The sequence below is a fragment of the Xenopus laevis genome, chromosome 3S (assembly GCF_017654675.1).
Source record: "Xenopus laevis strain J_2021 chromosome 3S, Xenopus_laevis_v10.1, whole genome shotgun sequence".
Classification (NCBI taxonomy): domain Eukaryota; kingdom Metazoa; phylum Chordata; class Amphibia; order Anura; family Pipidae; genus Xenopus; species Xenopus laevis.
In genome coordinates, this window is record NC_054376.1 from 21,102,548 (window position 1) to 21,122,766 (window position 20,219).

Below are 20,219 nucleotides of genomic sequence, written 5' to 3' on the forward strand. Positions count from 1 at the left end.
TAGAGACCTACATTGTTCGGGGGGGGTTGTTACGTTTTCCTAATGGTTTTCGTGAAACAATGGTTAAACTCAATTTCACTAAAACCAAAAATACCATGTCATTTATTAAAAGATCCGAATATAAGTACAACCGTAAACACAGAAGATCCACATTAAAATGAGAAAGTCCAAATGGCTAAAAAAAATATGGTCCAATAGGATGAGCGCAACTTTTATGGTGTTCTCCAATGTTTTTATTTGGAGAAGTTTTGCATCAGAGTTTTTTGTGGTTTTTACACTTTATAAAGCTCAACTTTTAAACATTTTAAAGAAACAAAGACACAGGCCCCAGTGATCATAATATTTTAAAGGAAAACAGACTCCTGTGACTATATATTGCTGTTAACATAATGCCCTGATTTTTACAGGGATTTTACATCATTTTGTTCCTGGTCCCCTGAAAAATGTGAAACCGGTAGAAACGATGGATGTATTGTCACCGGACACTTCTCAAATACTTCTGGGCTGATATAATTCTAGGCTGAAGTTCCGGAATAAAAAGCAGGCACATCTCCAGGGGCACAGTATCACGCAGGAGAACAAACTAGTCCACAATTGCAGAGAGCAGGACTGTGACTAGACTGCACCAAGCAGAACTACCGGAAATCACTTTCGTTTCAAACTGGTCCTGCTGCTCCTCGAAAGAATCTCCTGGCGAACCACAACTCCCAGAGGCGCTTTGCGCGCCCCCGTTGACGTCATGTAAAATATCCCCGCCCTCCTCAATGGGGACGGTGCGTTTCCAGCCTTCTGATTTCCAAGTCCCCGCCTCTTTTTAGAACGTTGTGTATCCTGCCCTCTAGTTCCATGTTACTTCCTGCTGGTGCTTTTGCTGCTGATTACCGAGGGCTGATCACGCGTGGGGGTAACAAGCGGAGACATCCCCAGGTTCTGTTACTGGGCTGCTCCGATCCTTTGTCCCTGCGAGGAGGCGCTGACCCTTAGGGTCCCATCTTGGCTGCTTGTGAGGGGCGAACATGTAACAGGCGCTCTCAGTTCTGTTCCTTACATCCCCTTATGAATGGATATGGGGGGTCCCAGCTTGTAGATACTCTGCTCTTCCGAGAAGTGTTCAAGCCTTTTAGAACCAAACCTCCCAGAATATGCCATTGGGCCAACACACCCCTTCTTGGGATTTGGGGAGAGCCTGTGTAGCTTTCCTATTTTAACTACTTCTATTTATTTATGTTGTTTTCCCTGTATCCCAAACTGATGAGTTTGTGGATTTCGCACAGAATTTCAAGCCTTGCGCTATTTTATACCCTTTCATTTTTAACCTTGTCTATTTAATGACTATAAGATGAAAGGGAACCTATTAAATGGAATTTAATTATTTATTTTTGGGTTGATCTGCAACCCACCCCCTCCCCCATATCATTTAGATGCTGATCCCGGGAAGGCATAATTGGATTATTTTTTCGATTGCTGGTCATTCCTTGTAAAGACATGCACCCCTTTATATGGCATTACTAGTGCACCCCTGTACTGTTTCCTGCACAATCTTGGGCTAGTTCTTCTGTATCCCAGAACATAATGGAACTTGAGAATATCGTAGCGAATACGGTTTTGCTGAAAGCAAGGGAAGGTACGTTTTTGTTTGTTTGTTTTTTTTGTTTTTTTAATGTATGTGACGATACAATGTTCTTTATGCCTCTCTGTGGAGGTTGAAAGTTTTTCTTTTCTTTTATCCTATATATCTTTAGATACATTATTTGTATGTTTTTGACTTGGTCAGGGATGTCCAACTGGCAGCCTGTAGGTTGTATGTGGTAATGATGCGCGGGTCAGGAAAAACTGAACCTACACCTAACCCATGGAATCGGTGACCAATTTTGCGTTCAAAACACCAATCAGACTGTTCACTTAGTGCAGTGCACGATGGGCAGTTTGTGCATAAAAAATTATATTCATGACTACTAAAGATATGCTCTTTAGAGGGGCCAGCTGCCATCATCTTGCCTGGTTCACTACGAGGATTGAAGCTGGGCACATGCACTGTACAGATCTAAAGGGGATGCCTGGGAACAAGCTAGAGTGCTGTCCAACTACTATGGTACTGAGGGCTGAAATTTTTCTGGTCTACATGGTGGAGGGCTGATAATGGAAGCCAGTGTTAGCTACTCCCTGTTTTTAGACCACACCCACTTTAGATCACACCCATTTTACCTCAAGGCCACATGACACTACAATTGTATTGAAATGGTTACACCGCACACCTGGAATTTTACTCACTTTATCTGCTTTAGTGGTGCTGGTTATCCTTCGGCCTGACGTGGCCTTCCAATGGCAGCAGTTTCAATTATGGATCCGCACACACCAATTTTCTGCAGTTTTTCTTTTATTTATATTCACCACCAATATCAACGTTTCGGGGGGTACAACCTCCCTTCGTCAGGATATCCTGACGAAGGGAGGTTGTACCCCCCGAAACGTTGATATTGGTGGTGAATATAAATAAAAGAAAAACTGCAGAAAATTGGTGTGTGCGGATCCATAATTGAAACTGCTGCCACATGACACTACAAGACATGTCCACATTAATAGCACACCAAAAAACCAAAACGGTTGGTGCTCACTGCAGGGATGTCACTCATATGTGAAAAAAAGTTGTCATATTAAAGAGATACTGACAACAGAAATGAAACCATTTTACATCTATCATAGTATTGGCTTTGTTTGCTTCTTATAATTTTGCCAAAAAGTATTTGCTCAAAGCTTTTACATTACCCATCTGACTCCCTGTGCTCGTCTATGAGGGGGCTGCCATATTTGTGCAGCAGAAGTCAGTTAGCATTAGAAAATTAAAAACGGGACAGTCAGGTGGCAAAACAGTCAGGTATAGGAACTTCAACTAACAATTATTTACAAAAACAAAAAATGATCAACATGACCTATATGTAACTTTTAATGTACATTCATATCTTAAAAAAGTATTTTTTAGCATCCGTATCACTTTAAGACATACCCTTAAATCCATATGCCTCTTCCTCCCTGTGGCTAACACAGCACCCCCATCATATGATTAAACACCTTAGGGGCCCCTAACAATAATTTTCAAACGCTAACAAACCCCCAGAACAAATACCAGGCTTATGTTCCACAGGCAGAGTATGGCATACCCAATGACAATAAGGCAGGTAGAGTTGGGCACACCCAGGGAGCCTGGGGCAGACAGAATATGGCACACACATGGAGTATAGAGTAGGCAAAGTAGGGCACAAACATGGAGCATAGGGCAGGCAGAGTATGGCACACACAGGGAGTATAGGGAAGGCAGAACAGAGCAGGGGGGGGGGGGGCGCCACTTGGAAAGCCCTGAGCTAAAAGATGGCCAGGGGGGCAAAATTTGTGCACACCCCAAGTGACTGTATTCCCTTAGCCAGTGTCCCTAACTAGTAGCTCACTATCAATAACAAGAGAAAGCAGTAAAACCCCACACTACCTTACTAAAATTAATTGAGATCTAATTATAGAAGTGCTTAGTGCTATTATAAACATATGCTTAGTTCTCAATCAATTTAGCACCAACATACAATTAATGGTATTTCAATTGATTGTGTTAATACAAATAATTATGATTAAAATGCTTTAGTGCCACAAATTAGGTGCTGCGACCTTCAACAATATGTTTGGGCACAAAAGAGGAGGCCCTAGATTTTGTTGACAAACTTAATATCAACAATCTCAATATAAAACTGACTGTCAATGTATCAGAATCCATGATTTCCTTCCTGGACCTCATGATAATTAATAACGAAGGTGGCAAGTTAGGAACTAGGAACTATAGGAAGGTAACCGCTACTAATTCCTTGTTAAACTTCTCCAGCTATCATCCTTATTCGGTGAAAAAGTCTCTCCCAATAGTTGAATTCCTACGCCTGAAAAGAAATTGCTCTTCCTTTGAAATATTTAAGGAACAAGCCAGGGAACTAAAAGTCAGATTAAAACAAAGAGGGTACTCCATACCATAGAGCCCTATGTACTGAGAGGTCACAATTATTACAGATAAAAGAGAAATCCACTGACTACAATACAGTGAGATTTATCACCACATACAACACAAACAGTTGTCAAATACAAAATATTATCAATAAACATTGGTTGATTCTAAAAGAGGATGAAACACTGAGTACCATTCTTGATGAAAGAGTTTAAATTTGCTATAAACGAAGTCCAAATTTAAAGGACAAATTGTCCAATAGTCATTTTAAAAATCCCCAGAAACTGGCTAGTAATAGGGGATGTTTTCCATGTGGTGAATGCAACATGTGTTTCGAAAAATGTCAAGAACTACATCCTTTTATGACACAGATTTGGTAAACATCATAATGTCAATTCACATATTAATTGCAAATCCAGGGGAGTGATTTATTGCTTGGAATGCCCGTGTGGCAAGAAATATGTGGGTATGACAACCCAAATGCTGAAGATAAGAGTTCAGCAGCATTGCAGTTCTATACGCAATGCTGGCAAGACTGATAAAACAGATGCAACTCTATCTATAGTTGCTTGGCATTTTAAAAAATACCATAATATGAATCCAGCAGACTTAAAGTTCTGGGCCATAGAAAAAATCAATCTAGGCATCAGAAAGGGTGATCTGGAACAAGCACTTCTCAGAAGGGAAAGTTACTGGATTTTTAAATTAAATACAATCTCTCCTAATGGTATAAATGAAAATATGCTTTTCCAGGCATTCATCTAAGTCTATATACACCTATATTAACGCTTTGATTAAAAACAGTGAACCGAAATGTTACTTCTGGACATTATATTGGTTGCTATTTTAATCTCGTTGGTAACCCTTTTCCCCATAGATCCGTGGTAAAAACCCTGACATCCTCCCCTTATGGGCGGAGATTATCATTGAGTCTGGTTGTATTCCTGAGACAAACTGGCGTGGTTGACATGTTAGGAAAGCTGTGAGTATCATGCTGACAGATGTGCAGCAATGAGGCTCCACAGTGTGAGAATCTCGCGAGATCTCAATGAGATCTCTGTGATGTCAGACGCTGAAGCTTTAAAAAGCCATGCAACAGATGAAAAGCCCATTTGCCTTGATAAAGCGTAAGTGAAACGTACGTCGGCGAGCCTTCAAACCCTTTTTTTTTAAAAAAAAAAGCTCATTATTGAAATCTTACCTTTTTAAACTTTAATTGAATCTCGGATCCAGAGAAATTTAATGGAATTGTAGCGCTATTAGCGCAGCATTCATTCCTTTTATTCTCTTTTATCTCACTAAGGCACTGAGGATTTGTTGGTTTTATAGCAAAGTTAGCTCTCCTTACAAGACAGTTAAACGTAGCAACGAGACCACAGTCCTCAGTGTTCTGCCTTTCTCCCACGTGTGGTGTCCCAGGGCTTAGATCAACGCAGCTAGTTTCTTCGGGACAACTCTATACTATTTTCTAATTTCTAACTTTTGTTCATGAATTGCTGATGCTTTATTTTTAATTGTTTGATACCATGAACTCACTTTAAAATTATAACTACAGCACTAGCACCTTATTTAATTCATATAAGAACCATGAACTTTTAGATTATTCATCAATTGTGTGTAGATACATTTTGTTGAAGGTCGCTGCACCTAATTTGTGGCACTTAAGCACTTTAATCATAATTATTTGTATTAACACAATCGATTGAAATACCATTAATTGTATGTTGGTGCTAAATTGATTGAGAACTAAGCATATGTTTATAATAGCACTAAGCACTTATATAATTAGATCTCAATTAATTTTAGTAAGGTAATGTGGGGTTTTACTGCTTTCTCTTGTTTTTAGTATCCCTATTCTGGTTTATATACCTCTACACAGCCTGAAATTGGGTAATACAAGTGAGTGAATATTAATTACAAGTGAACTATATTCACTTGTGGTAGTAGCTCACTATCAACATGTTGCTTACCAACACCTTGGTGCTTTTATTTGAGTTTCTGGTTGGAGGCAGGATTAGGTGGCATAAATACTGTGTACTGCCAAAAAGAGCCTCCATTAGGCTGCCTGTCCACATAAGGGCTACCAATTAGTAATCCTTATCTAATCCTATTAGTAATTAGTAATTAGTATTAGTAATCCTTATAATCCTTATGTGGCACTCCCAGGACATTTTTCATGCTGGTGTTGCTCCCCAACTCTTTTTAAATTTGAATGGTAAAATTGTTGTATACACAGCTCTCACCTGATACCCCAGGCTGGTGCTCCTTTTATCAGAAAACTGCTCCCGCCCCAGGGTTCTTCTCAGAAAGTACTATAAAACAGGGTTATCCTATTCCCGCTTCTTTCTTGGTGTGGGTGAGCACCTGCTGTAGAGCGGAAAGCCAAACTTTAACAAAAAGCTAGCTTTTTTTTTAGTTTACTGCGTATCCATCAATCCTGGGGTAGAGAAGGAAGCAGAAGAATAAGGCTGATCTGTGGTGCTTGCTGGGAAGAACCCCAGACGAGGGCAGTTTTCTTCTAACATGAGCATCAATCTAGGGTGTCGGGTAAGTGAATACAATCACTGGGGGTGCCTTACTTTTGGCAACCCTAGTAATTTTACCTTTCCTTCTTCTTTAAAGCAGTTCTTGCCATTTGGCTCTTTTTGACAGGGATGCAGTGATCCAAAATGCCTGTATGTCCTTACCCTGAGTTTAAACCTAATAGACGTGACATTTATAGAGCAAGGCAAAATAAAAAAGTTTTTATGCACAAATGACCACTTCAGTGAGAAGGAGCAAGTTAGCACGGTGGCATCTGCTGTGGGGCGTGCGATATTCGGCACAGGAATTTCATCAGTTTGCAGTGATTGTTACAGGTATTCACAGCTTAGAGGGAAAAGCCTTAGGCCTGGAACATTGCTTTGGATTATAGTTGGAGTTCTGTGCTGGATATCTCTATTTGTTAAATGATTCTGATTTCTGAGATTAGTTGAGCAATAGTTTGCAGCCTTCTCCTCCGGTATCCTTTGGCATTTTAACAATTACCTGTGAATAGATCCGGAGCAACCATCATACAGTACTCCGCATTCTATTGTTTTCATCGGTGAAGCAGTGTTACAGCACAGTGACTTCTAGAGACGTGACATGAATTGAATCGATATGCACAGCTTTAGGCAAGCTTAGGAGTAACTCTGTGTATAAAACCTGCAGAAGTACATTTATTGGGAATACACCAATGGACCTACAGCAACTCCCTTTCTGCTTAAAAAAAACAGTTCCACATTTAAAAGGGTGGTTCACCTTTAAGTTAACTTTAAAATGTTCTAGAATTGCTAATTCTAAGCAATGTTTCAATTGGTCGACATTATTTTCTATCATTTTTTAATTATTTGCTTTCTTCTTCTGACTCTTTCCAGCTTTTAAATAGGGGTCACTGACTCCATATAAAAAACAAATGCTCTGTAAGGCTACAAATTTATTGTTATTTTTTATTACTCATCTTTGTAATTGGTCCTCTCCTATTCATATTCCAGCCTCTTATTCAATTCAAGGCATGGTTTCTATGATAATTTAGACCCTAGCTATCAGATGGCTGAAACTGCAAACTGGAGAGCTGCTGAATAAAAAGCTAAATAACTCAAAAACCACAAATAATAAAAATGAAAACCAATTGCAGAATATCCCTCTCAACATCATACTAAATGTTATTTTAAAAGTGAACAACTCCTGTAAGGTGAAAAAAATGTGCAAAATTTATTTTTGCTTGTATCTGTAATCTAAAAGATATTCTGATAAACACTGCTTAGTAATGTCACTCACATCCCATGAGCACTTGAAACCTATAGGTGCCCATATATGTAAAGATCCACTCTTTTGAAGGAGAGAATTTTGCCCACATTCACGTGGGTGCTATGGTCACCTATGCTATAGGTGATTGCTCTTTATTGGGTACTCGTGAATGGACAATGGACTGTATATGGACACTACAAGTACCTATTAATTATGCACCCTCCCAGGAGGGGAATGTCCCACTCACAAGAACCTGTTTCAACCTTTAAATGTATCTCATACTGTTGTTTATATTACACTTGATAAAGGGCCCAGAGCCCGAAACATGTTGTGTAAATAAACACTGAAATTCCTTTCAGCAGCTAGCACTGCTCCTGTGGCTTTCTCTCAGTTAAGCTGGCCATAGATGCAAAGATCCGATCGTACGAATCATCGTACGATCTGACTTTCCCATCTCCTGACCCGCCACTTACCATTCAGATCAAAGTCTTACCAGTCAGATTAGTTAAAGAACAGATCAGCAATGTGCTGCCCCTGACAGCAATCGTACGATATCTATGTCCAACCAAAGCTAGTGACAGTCTCCCACTGAAAATCGTACGGTCGGCAATACACGCAGAGATATTATCGGCAGCCGACAGAAATTTTCTAACCTGTCCGATCGACCAAACGACCGATCTCCGCCGGACGAAAAATGTCGGGACTCTCCACACACGGTCCGAAAATCATACGAATCCTCGATTCGTACGATCAGATCTTTGCGTCTATGGCCAGCTTAACCCACAGCTTGATTAGCTATGGGGCTGATCTGACGGTTTGGCTCTGGACTATCAGTTGGACCATAATTGCCCCTAATGCAAGCCTTCAAAAAGAGGAACGTACCAACATGCCAATCTGTCAATCAAATCTGCCTAAAACATATCGAGCAAGCCTGTCAACTGGGAAAGATTGAGTCAGCAGCTTTTATCAGCCCATGTATTGCCACCTTTATCTAATTAACAGACTTTACCTCAGACTTCCATGACCTGTATAAAAAGCACAGGTCCTTGTGACTGATGTGCTTATATTTTGCCATAAGGGGTACATCGTTCCCTGTATAAAAGGATTTTTTGCAGCAAAGCTCTGCATCTACCTTGGTCTGTTCCACCAACTACATTTTCAATCGTTCCCTGTATATGTTAAGGTGGGTGACATAAGTGAAATAATTACACTTTATTTGCAGACAAGCCAGTGCTTCCAGTTTTGGCGGCAAGGATGATATATTTTGGGCTGCTGGGTTTCCTTTTGGGGATACATTTGATCATGTGGTGTAGTAGGGCTCATACTTTGCATTCCACCACAGGGGAGCAAAGGCCGAAACATAGCCTAGTCTTTCTTCCAGGCCTGTACTCAAACAGGTGCATCCAAGTACCAGATACAGCTGGATCAACCACCCTAAGGCTGTACTCCACAGTGCGCTTACGTCCGACTCGTTGCCAAGCGATGACACGCATGCAACAAGTCTGACGTGCTGAAAAGAATGGAACTGGATGTGAAATTGCAGGTACAAACTACATGCATCCGACTGTCGGATGAAAACGTGCGGCGAGTAGTTTGTATACTCATGTGTGTTTCGTCCAGGTCTTCCCTGCAGTGGAATGTAGAAAAACTGACTACATTGAGATGTGGATGTTACCTCTGAAATACCTATCATCGTCATTGAATCGTAACAGCATGTTCTAGATAAAATCAAGAGATTTTACCTTTTATAGTATAAATGTTTATTTTCATGTTAGAGAGCCCTGACCCCCAAGCCCCGCTTCCCACCATGAGTTTTTTCAAATCTTTTCAGTGAGCCTCTGGCTAGTAAGGTGAGTTTAATGAGAGGCAGATTCTGATTCACCAATGTTATCCAGTTTTGCACTGTGGGTGGTTGGGGACCCATCCATGCCATAGCAATTACTTTCTTGGCATAGTACAGCAGTGTTCGGTATCTAACATGATTAGCGTATATGATTTCGTCTATGATTCCTAATATAAACACCTGTGGGGTCCGCAGCATAGGGAAATCTAATATTTAAGATATCCATAACTTCGGTTGGACATGTGTAAGAAGTTTGCCATGGCCTTAATCGCACAGGGGTGATATAGAATTAATGAAGCCATTTAAAGTGAACTAGTTTGTCACGTAGTGAGTAGAGATGGCTATAACCTTTTATCTATTGCTTCGTCCCATTCCTCATCTTCGAGGTCTGGGATGTCAGCTAGCCATTTTTGATATGCTGACTTAAAAGGAGGGGGAGACGTTTGCAACAAGGTCTTGTATAGCGTGGATGTTAATTTCGTTCAATAAGGAGACCATAACACCATTTCAAATTGAGGTTGTGAGGTTTGTATTTCCAATTCTCCAAATTGTGCTTGAAACACTTGTTTTGAAATGTGATAGAAGTGGGATATATTGGGCTCCGCAAGCGTCTCTTTTAAAGAACTTGTATTAGCCAAACGCGGCACCATCCTGCACATATTCTAAACAAGGAATAAAGACTTTTTCCAATTTTTTGCCGGTTTTTCAAAATCTAGGTTTCAAGGTTAATATTCCTGTCTCTGGCAGCTCAGTGATCCAGATGCAGACTCTAAACTGTTACAATTTTGCAACATTTAGTTGATACATTTCTCAGCATCATCTCTGGTGAATTATCATTTATAACAGCTGCTTTTAATGAAACCCATGGATTCTGCTCAGCAGGGACAAAGGTAAGAAATGTATCAACTAAATGAATCAATTTCAAACTTTAGTTAGACCCCCCCTTCCCAGAGCTGCTTTAGAAAGTGAAAAATGAAAACTTTACACTTAAAGGGCACCAATCATGACCAAAATCATTTACTAAGTAAATACACTATGTGAAAATTCTAGAAATCCGAATTTTAGAATAGTTAGAATTGTTTGTATAATGTAAATGATCAGCTCACTATACCTTCTACAAGATCCCCCCTATCTCCACTGCAGTTCTATCTGAGGCATCTTGGATTTCACTGGCTCCGCCTACCTATATCTTCCCACTAACTGTAGCTCTGAAATCTCGCACATGCTCAGTTGAAATTCCTTGCTTGCTTATCAACCCTTCTAAGCTATTTTCAAATCAGCCAAACCTGTTTGTTAGCTGCTGTACAGTAGTGCTGTCACCTGCTGGAAGTTAGTGTGTGTCCTTCATTTGCATAATGACTTTACCAGCAGGGGACAAAAGAGGGAAATCTCGTGATACTTCTAGTGGAGGAGTTTACTTAAACAAGGCATTCTGGGTAGAATACTCAAAGCAGTGTTACAATCTGAGCATGCTCCTGAAATTTGCATATTAGAGTCTCTGTTATAGTCACAGTATGGCCTCCCATTTGACAAAGTAAGGGATTTTTTTAAAACCTGCAGTTTTTTCAAAAAACTATATATGTAGTTTGATTAAACGTGTTTAGCTTGTACTGGTCAGATTCATTTACAAATCAATAGCAGAGGTTGGTTGAACTATTTGAATATGTTAATTGCCTTCGTGACATTCAAGTTTTTTTTCCGAGGTATAATTAGATTTGAATTTGATACAAATTTTCTGGTCGGGACTATTCGATTGAATACTAGACGTTAGAATTTTTTTAAATAACCTCCCATTCAAGTTAAAAAAAAAAAAAAAAAAAAATTCGAAATTCGACCTCTGATAAATCTGTCATCCTCCTTTGGTGCATTCCCTATTCCTGCCACTCTGGGCTTGACCATCCCAGGCCAGCATGAGGGAAGAAAGACAGAAGCAGGCCTGCACTGGAAATGTGAGGCTAAGCTGCCCTGTGTAGGACTTTTCTATTTTATCTCTTTAAATCTGTCCACCATTATTTCCTAGAATACTGTCACGTATTCCTTATGTGTAATGGCACTTTTAGAACATCTGACTTATCTTATCGTAGCTGCGCTTGTGTAATAAAAGGTACAAAGTTTAATAGATGTATAGTCATCTGCAGCCATCAATCAGCAATTAGTGGTCATCAGGTTGCTATGGTTAACTAGGCCTATTGTAGACTTTGTTCATAATATTACATTACCCCATGCTAAAAACTGGGTGGACCTGTTGCCTTTCTGCAGTGAGAACTTTCAAATCTCATCCTCCTTAAAGGAACAGCTCAGTGTAAAAATAAAAACTGGGTAAATCAGCTGTGCAAAAAATTTTGTGACTGGATGTCTAACATAATAGCCAGAACACTACTTCCTGCTTTTCAGCTCTTTTGATTTACACTGGTTACTGCCTGGTATCAGAGACTTGAGGGGGGCACATGGGTCATATATGTTGCTTTTGAATCTGAGCTGCATGCTGAGGATCAAATGCAGATATGTATCATGTGGCCCCCCTTCAAGTCGCTGTTTGCCAGGGTCATTGAATGGACCATACATTTTCAGCTTTTGGGCAATGCCAAATCATTCCAAAACTTCAATCAATTAATGCTAAATAACTTTGAGATGAACTTGGTGCTTTAAACATAGATCCTATAAAGGGATGATCCATTATTACACTGGTTCCCAAACCGTTATATTGGCCAACAACAGTGTAAGATTTGGGGTGCTTATTTGCAGACCAGCAGGGGGGTTTTCTGGATAATGGATCTTTCCATAGGTTTACTAGAAAATCATTTAAATATTAAATAAACACAATTGCCTGTTTTTTCTTATATTAAGGATTAATTATATCTTGGTTGGGATCAAGTACAAGGTACTGTTTTATTATTACAGGTATTGGACCTTTTATCTAGAATGCTCAGGACCTGGGGGTTTCTGCATAATGGATTTTTCCATTATTTGGATCATCATACCTTAAATCTGCTAGTAAATTATGTAAACATGAAATAACCCCAAGAGGCTGGTTTTACTTCCAATAAGGATCAATTATATTTTGGTTTGGATCAAGTACAAGCTACTACTATTATTACAGGGAAAAGGAAATCATTTTTAAATATTTGGATTATTTGGATAAAATGGAGTCTATGGGGGGGGACAGCCTTTGCGTTATTTGGATTTTTCTGGATAACAAGTTTCCAAATAAAAGATCCCATACCTGTACAGAGAAAAAGGAAATAATTTTTAAGACTCTGCATTAATTGGATAAAATGGAGTATATGAGAGGCAGCCTTTGCTTTTTGGATAATGGGTTTCTCTTGATAATTGATACCATACCTGTAACTCTATACCTCCCGATTTGCCATTGTGGGGTAGCCAGTGAAGGCGCTGGAAAAATGGGATAGTATGAGATGCATTCCGGAGAGGTGGATGCAAGGAATGGGTTTTGAAAGGGTCAGCAGCTAATAGGAATTTGCAATAGCTTGGCTGTAGGATGGGAAGGAAATGGATAAAAAACAGTATGTGCGTCACTAGAAGTCACCATTCATTCTGCATGGCTGATGATAGAAATTCTACATTCTCTAATTTTAATAAAAAAAAAGTTCATGTTGCTTGTTGGCTTGACATACATGTATATTAATGCACACTTGACAGACATTTACAGGACGGCTATATAATCATGGGTTGAAAGTCTTGAATTATTATTTAATTTGTATAATGCACTTCATGGCATTGAGTATATATTGAGTATATAGTTTAATTTTATTATTGCCCAACTCCTTTTCTGTATAATGGACTCTGCACTATGATTCCCGATATAGAAGATCTTAAAATATATAAGAATGAAAATAAAACAAAGCTGCTGTACTTAAGGTGCTGGGTCAAGGAGAAATTCTTCAGAAAGAATTTTGTTTTCATATCACTGAGAATGTAAGAGGAGTACACAAAATTATTGGCATCTCTCAAGGGCTAAATAAAAAGTGGTTTTAATTCCATGGTTCTGCACTTTTTATCACAACAATCTACTTACAGGACCAGTAACATCAATTTTTTTTTTTTAAATTGTTCGTATACATTGAAAAAAAACACCAAGACAAATTAAACTTTAAAATCACAAAGCCTTTATTAAGAAATAAGTTACCGAAACTCCACTTCCGCTCGTCTTCAGAAAAGGCGGCACGGCAACGATCCATTGTGCTGCGCTCGATTTCTCCTTCTTGGCTATCTCCTTTAAGGAAGGCAGGGAGGAGAAATCGAGCGCTGCACAATGGATCGCCTGATTGGTTTCTGAAGAGAAGCGCAAGTTTCGGTTATTTCTTAATAAAGACTTTGCAATTTTAAAGTTTTATTTGTCTTGGTGTTTTTTTTCGATGTATACTAACAAATTTTTTTAAAGTAATTTTTTGATGTTACTGGTCCTATAAACTCCACATAATAGGTATCTAATGGAAGGCCTGTGTACTGAGCTCTTGTTGTATTGTTTCAATAGGACATTGTCTCTCTTGAGGGCAGAGGTAGGGAGAATATGCCAGTACTATATGAATAAAGAAGAATAATATTACTAGGAGTGGGACTTAAAGGAACAGTTCAGTGTAAAAATAAAAACTGATTAAATAGATATGTGCAAAATAAAAAAAATTTCTGATATAGTTAGTTAGCCAACAATGTAATGTATATAGGCTGAAGAGACTGGATGTCTATCATAAAAGCCAGAGCACTACTTCCTGATTTGCATCTCTCTAACTCTGAGTTAGTCAGCGACTTTAAGGGGGGCCACATGGGACATAACTGTTCAGTGAGTTTGCAATGACCCTCAGAATTCGGCACAGATTCAAAAGAAACAGTTATGACCCATGTGCACCCCCTCAAGTCACTGATTGGTTACTGCCTGGTAACCAATCAGTGGGAACCAAGAAATCAGCAAAGTTATCTTGGACATCCAGTTACTCCAGCCTTTATACATTACATTTTTGCCTAACTAACCATATTAGAAGCATTTTTTATTTTGCACAGCCTATCTATTTACCCAGTTTTTCTTTTCACACTGAACAATTCCTTTAAGAAACAAGATGACCACAATGTAACAAAAAATCAACCCACACCCAACCTGGGAAGGCTCCTCTATTTTACCCATCTCTGACATCACACAAGGTAGTGCGCCTATACGTAGAGGAAGCTGGGCAGAATAAGGTTGTGGCCAGGGAGAATTGAAGGAAGAGATCAGCGAACCTGCCCATGACCCGGAAATACTGTGTGAATGTCGGCCTGAAACCGTCCAAATCAGGGGACCCCCAGGTTTTGATCTGGCCTGCACATCACTAGTCGATAGCATCAAACAATTACAGTTAAGGCAAATGATAAGGGCTCTCTAGAGTTGGAGATCTCTTTGGCTGGATTCCTGTTGATATAAATGGGGATGCCGTTACACGATTGTTTAGATCAGACCAAAGTGGCATTTCTGACATATGTTTGGGTGCAGTCATGTGCACCCACATGCACATGACTGCACCCAGATCAGAATGACAAAAGTCCCACCCTTTGGAGATGCTAATAATTTTGTGTACTCCTCTTACATTCTCGGTGATATGAAAACAAAATTCTTTCTGAAGAAATTCTCTTTGACCCAGCATCCAGTACAGCAGCTTTGTTTTACTTTCATTCTCAGATATTCTCATTGTGAGTCAGATCTTCTTTATTGGGAACCAGTTCCGGATTCCCACTTATATTGCGAGTGCCAGTGTCACGTTTCAACATCAAACACGGGCAAAAAAGCCCAGTTTTCTGGTTGCTAGGTATTAATTACCCTAGCCTTCAAGGGTCAGTTTTGAGATCAAATGGAGGATGAATAGTAGGGGGTCTGAAAACATAAATAAGCAAAAAAACACATTACCAAATATATTGAATATTTGAATTATTGTCTTTTATTTATCTCTTGATATACAGTGGTGTGAAAAATTATTTGCCCCCTTCCTGATTTCTTATTCTTTTGCATGTTTGTCACACAAAATGTTTCTGATCATCAAACACATTTAACTATTAGTCAAAGATAACACAAGTAAACACAAAATGCAGTTTTTAAATGAGGGTTTTTATTATTTAGGGAGAAAAGAAATCCAAACCTGTGTGAAAAAGTAATTGCCCCCTGAACCTAATAACTGGTTGGGCCACCCTTAGCAGCAATAACTGCAATCAAGCGTTTGCGATAACTTGCAACAAGTCTTTTACAGCGCTCTGGAGGAATTTTGGCCCACTCATCTTTGCAGAATTGTTGTAATTCAGCTTTATTTGAGGGTTTTCTAGCATGAACCGCCTTTTTAAGGTCATGCCACAACATCTCAATAGGATTCAGGTCAGGACTTTGACTAGGCCACTCCAAAGTCTTCATTTTGTTTTTCTTCAGCCATTCAGAGGTGGATATGCTGGTGTGTTTTGGGTCATTGTCCTGCTGCAGCACCCAAGATCGCTTCAGCTTGAGTTGACGAACAGATGGCCGGACATTCTCCTTCAGGATTTTTTGGTAGACCGTAGAATTCATGGTTCCATCTATCACAGCAAGTCTTCCAGGTCCTGAAGCAGCAAAACAACCCCAGACCATCACACTACCACCACCATATTTTACTGTTGGTATGATGTTCTTTTTCTGAAATGCTGTGTTACTTTTACGCCAGATGTAACGGGACGCGCACCTTCCAAAAAGTTCAACTTTTGTCTCGTCGGTCCACAAGGTATTTTCCCAAAAGTCTTGGCAATCATTGAGATGTTTTTTAGCAAAATTGAGACGAGCCTTAATGTTCTTTTTGCTTAAAAGTGGTTTGCGCCTTGGAAATCTGCCATGCAGGCCGTTTTTGCCCAGTCTCTTTCTTATGGTGGAGTCGTGAACACTGACCTTAATTGAGGCAAGTGAGGCCTGCAGTTCTTTAGATGTTGTCCTGGGGTCTTTTGTGGCCTCTCGGATGAGTTGTCTCTGCGCTCTTGGGGTAATTTTGGTCGGCCGGCCACTCCTGGGAAGGTTCACCACTGTTCCGTGTTTTTGCCATTTGTGGATAATGGCTCTCACTGTGGTTCGCTGGAGTCCCAAAGCTTTAGAAATGGCTTTATAACCTTTGAAATTGAACTCAGGTGTGATAAACCACAGTTAAGTTATTTTTTAACAAGGGGGGCAATCACTTTTTCACACAGGCCCATGTAGATTTGGAGTTTTTTTTCTCCCTTAATAACGTAAACCTTCATTTAAAAACTGCATTTTGTGTTCAATTATGTTATCTTTGACTAATAGTTAACGGTTTTTGATGAGCAGAAACATTTAAGTGTGACAAACATGCAAAAGAATAAGAAATCAGGAAGGGGGCAAATAGTTTTTCACACCACTGTAACTGTCTTATGGGTATGTTTTTGCAAAAAAGGTTATTGCATATCAGATGGGGACAGTGTTAGGTTAGCGTTAGGGAGGTCAATCCCACACCCCCATCCCAACCCCAATCCTGAAAACAATCCCAATCCCGAAAACAATCCCAATCCCACATTCTTGGCCCATTTCCAGCTCCGTATCAAGAGTTCTGAGCATGTTCCAGCCCTAATGTTTATCTTAAGATAACACAGCCGACTTTCCACCCTCTGCTAAATTTGATTTTTATTATATAATATTTACCTTTTGATAGGCAATTAAATGCTCTGCTTGACAGACTTTACCACAAAGAGTGGCAGCATTTTGGCCTCCTGCCTAATTTCCCATTGAAATCAAGGCTGTAATGTGTCGTTGCAGAAAGGGAGACTTAGATAAGGGTCTGGCAGCAGTTATAGGAGCAGTAACATAATATAATTCTAGAGACGCAGCTCCCGAGAACTGCAACAGTATGTTTATACGGAATTGGCCTTCACATACCTCCAAGGTATTTTTATTAAAGTGTTTATTCTTAAAGGAGAAGGAAAGGCATTGTACACTTGGGGTGCAAAATGTTAGGCACCTCCAAGTTATTGTATTGACTTACCTGAAACCCTGGGCTGGTGCTCCTATTGGCAGAAAACTGCCCGGGGTTATACCAGGGTGCACCATGGAGCAATCCTCTTCCGTCTTTCCTTTTCGCAGGTGCGCATGTGCAGTAGAATGAAAAGCCGAACTTTAACTAAAAAGTCGGCTATTTCGTTCAACTGCGCATTTGTTTGCCCCAGGAATTTTGAAGAAAGAAGATGCCAGAAGAAGATCGCTCTGTGGTTCTCACTGGTATAACCCTGGGCCAGTGCAGTTTTCTGCTTATAGGAGCACATGCCCGGGGTTTCAGGTAAGTATATACAATCACTTGGGGGTGCCAAACATTTGGCGCCCCCAAGTTTATGAAGACTGTCCTTCTCCTTTAACAAAAAAACATCACACGAAAATGGAAGTACCCCTTACCCCCCACGGCCTCACAGTGGATCCAGGAGGTTAAACATATTTGAACCCTAGAGAATCTCATTTACCAAAATAGAGGCAGTCTTAAAAAATATCAAGATTTGGGACAAGTGGTTGGAGTGGGTGCATGATTAGACATACTCATTGAGTACATTATTACAATTTGTCAATGTGATATACCTTGTATGCTGGTAGTTAATTTGGAACGGTTATTTCTACATGCTGTATCAAAACTTTAATTTGAAATGGTATAACTAATGAACGATGTGGTAAACATTGTATGTAACTTTTTTTTTTTTTTTTGCGCCTACAAAAAACATGCTTGAATTTTAAAAAAAGGAACAGTAACACCAAAAAATTCAAGTGTTGAAGTAATGAAAATAGCATGTAATGTTGCCCTGCACTGGTAAAACTGGCCTGTTTGCTTCAGAAACAGTACTATAGTTCTTATAAATTATACACAGCAGCTTATTAGTAGCTATAGTAGTGTTTCTGAAGCAAACACAGCAATTTTACCAGTGCAGTGCAACACTGCATTATATTTTTATTACTTTCAAACACTTACATTTTTTGAAGTTACTGTCTAAAAAATTGTATCCAAAGGCTTGAAGTTTAAAAGACAAAACAAAAAATGCCACCCCCTCCATATTATATTCTAGTCCTTATAGTATCGCTGAGTGAGCTACCTTCTATATTGATATGGTTTAAGGGCCACTATACACCTGTTTTTAAATGAGCCAGTTAAATAGGGTTGATAGGGTTAATCAGTGCTTGTTTTTTTTTACCCACACTTCCTCCCTCCCATTGGAATCATCAGGGTGATAAAGAGCACTGTATAACACACCCCTCCCTTCCTTGATTTACTGGCTGTCTGTCAGGCTTAGAGATAATGAGCTCATTCTATAGAGTTGATTAACTCCCTTCATCTCCTCCCACAAGTGCTCCAAAGAAACAGTGGTGGGCTCAAGGGCTAAATAAAAAGTGCTTTCAATTCCTTGTTTCTGTTTATCACAAAAATCCACTTAAACTCTACATGATATCCATCCAATACAATGCCTATGTACAGTAGTTAAGAACAGGGGAGCAAACATGAATAAAAATATATTCACAGGAGCAAAGGTTAAGTAGCACTTTTAAAGAGACATGAGAGAAAGAAATCGTCAGCTCTGAGGGGCAAAACATTGGTGTATATTGCTTCTTCGATGCATATTGTTTCAATAGGAAATTGGCTTTCTTGAGGGCAGAGGTATGCAGAATATGCCCGTACTATATAAATAAAGAATAATAATGTTACTGGGAGTGGGGCTTAAGAAACAAGATACCGTATATACTCGCGTATAAGCCGAGTTTTTCAGCACCCAAAATAAGCTGAAAAACGCCGCCTCGGCTTATACGCGGGTCAGTTAAAAAAAATTAACTATTTGACTGATGCGCGATGCGCGTGCCTCTTCCCTGCTGCTGGTCAAATGGTGCTCCAGCTCCTCCCAGCCGGTCGTGTTTTTCTGTGTGATTGGCCGGTGGCCTTGCAAGCTCCTCCCGCCGTGTCCTAGTTGTTAGTCAACATGACCCCGCTAAGTGGTTTGGTAGCGTCCTTCTTCCTCCTCCAACTACTGATTGCCCCGGGATCCCCGTCCCCCTTCCCTCCGCGCAATGAAACGGCCCGGGTGGCGCATCACTGTGACTGGGGCGCCCTGGCCACTATCTCCAGCCACTCGCCCGTGCAGGGACAGCCCTTCGCCAATGTTTTCTCTGTCAGCGACGGGCCCAAGGGAGCCGGCAGTGGAGTCCCTTACCTGTACCTCACCAACATGGAGATCTCTGTACAGGACCTGCAGGTGAGGAGGGGGAGGGGAGTCACGTGACTCTGAGAGCTGTCTCTTTCTCACCTTGGGGCTGTGGTGGCTAATGGGTCAGGTGACCTGAAGGATGCTGTTTCCATAGTGAAGAAGTAAGTCAGGTATCAGCCAATCAGTGCAGGCGCTGCCTTCTGGGGGTTTCACCTTTGTCAGCAGTCTAGACCAGGATCCGCCCTCTCTGATTTTAAAAACAGTTCGGGCAGCAGGTAATGAGCACAGATAGATAAGTGGCTGGTCTCCGAGAATCAGAGACGGGGAATAGACGATGCGTCAGCGGTTCACCCACATTGCTACCTGAATAAGTAGCAAATCTTTCGCTGGCTTGACATTTTCAGATAAGGAGGAAAATGATTTCAGGGGGAGGTAATCTATTAA

The 20,219-nt window shown here is 40.1% G+C and overlaps 1 protein-coding gene across 1 annotated transcript in view; it reads left to right on the top strand.

Moving 5' to 3' along the window:
- The first annotated feature begins 652 nt into the window (after positions 1–652).
- Positions 653–20,219, top strand: part of grk5l.S (G protein-coupled receptor kinase 5 like S homeolog) — a 48,852-nt gene continuing 29,285 nt past the window's right edge. The window contains exon 1 of the mRNA XM_018254993.2: positions 653–1,624. Coding sequence (XP_018110482.1) covers positions 1,573–1,624 — 52 coding nt within the window. The 5' untranslated portion in view covers positions 653–1,572. The remainder of the gene's footprint in view (positions 1,625–20,219) is intronic.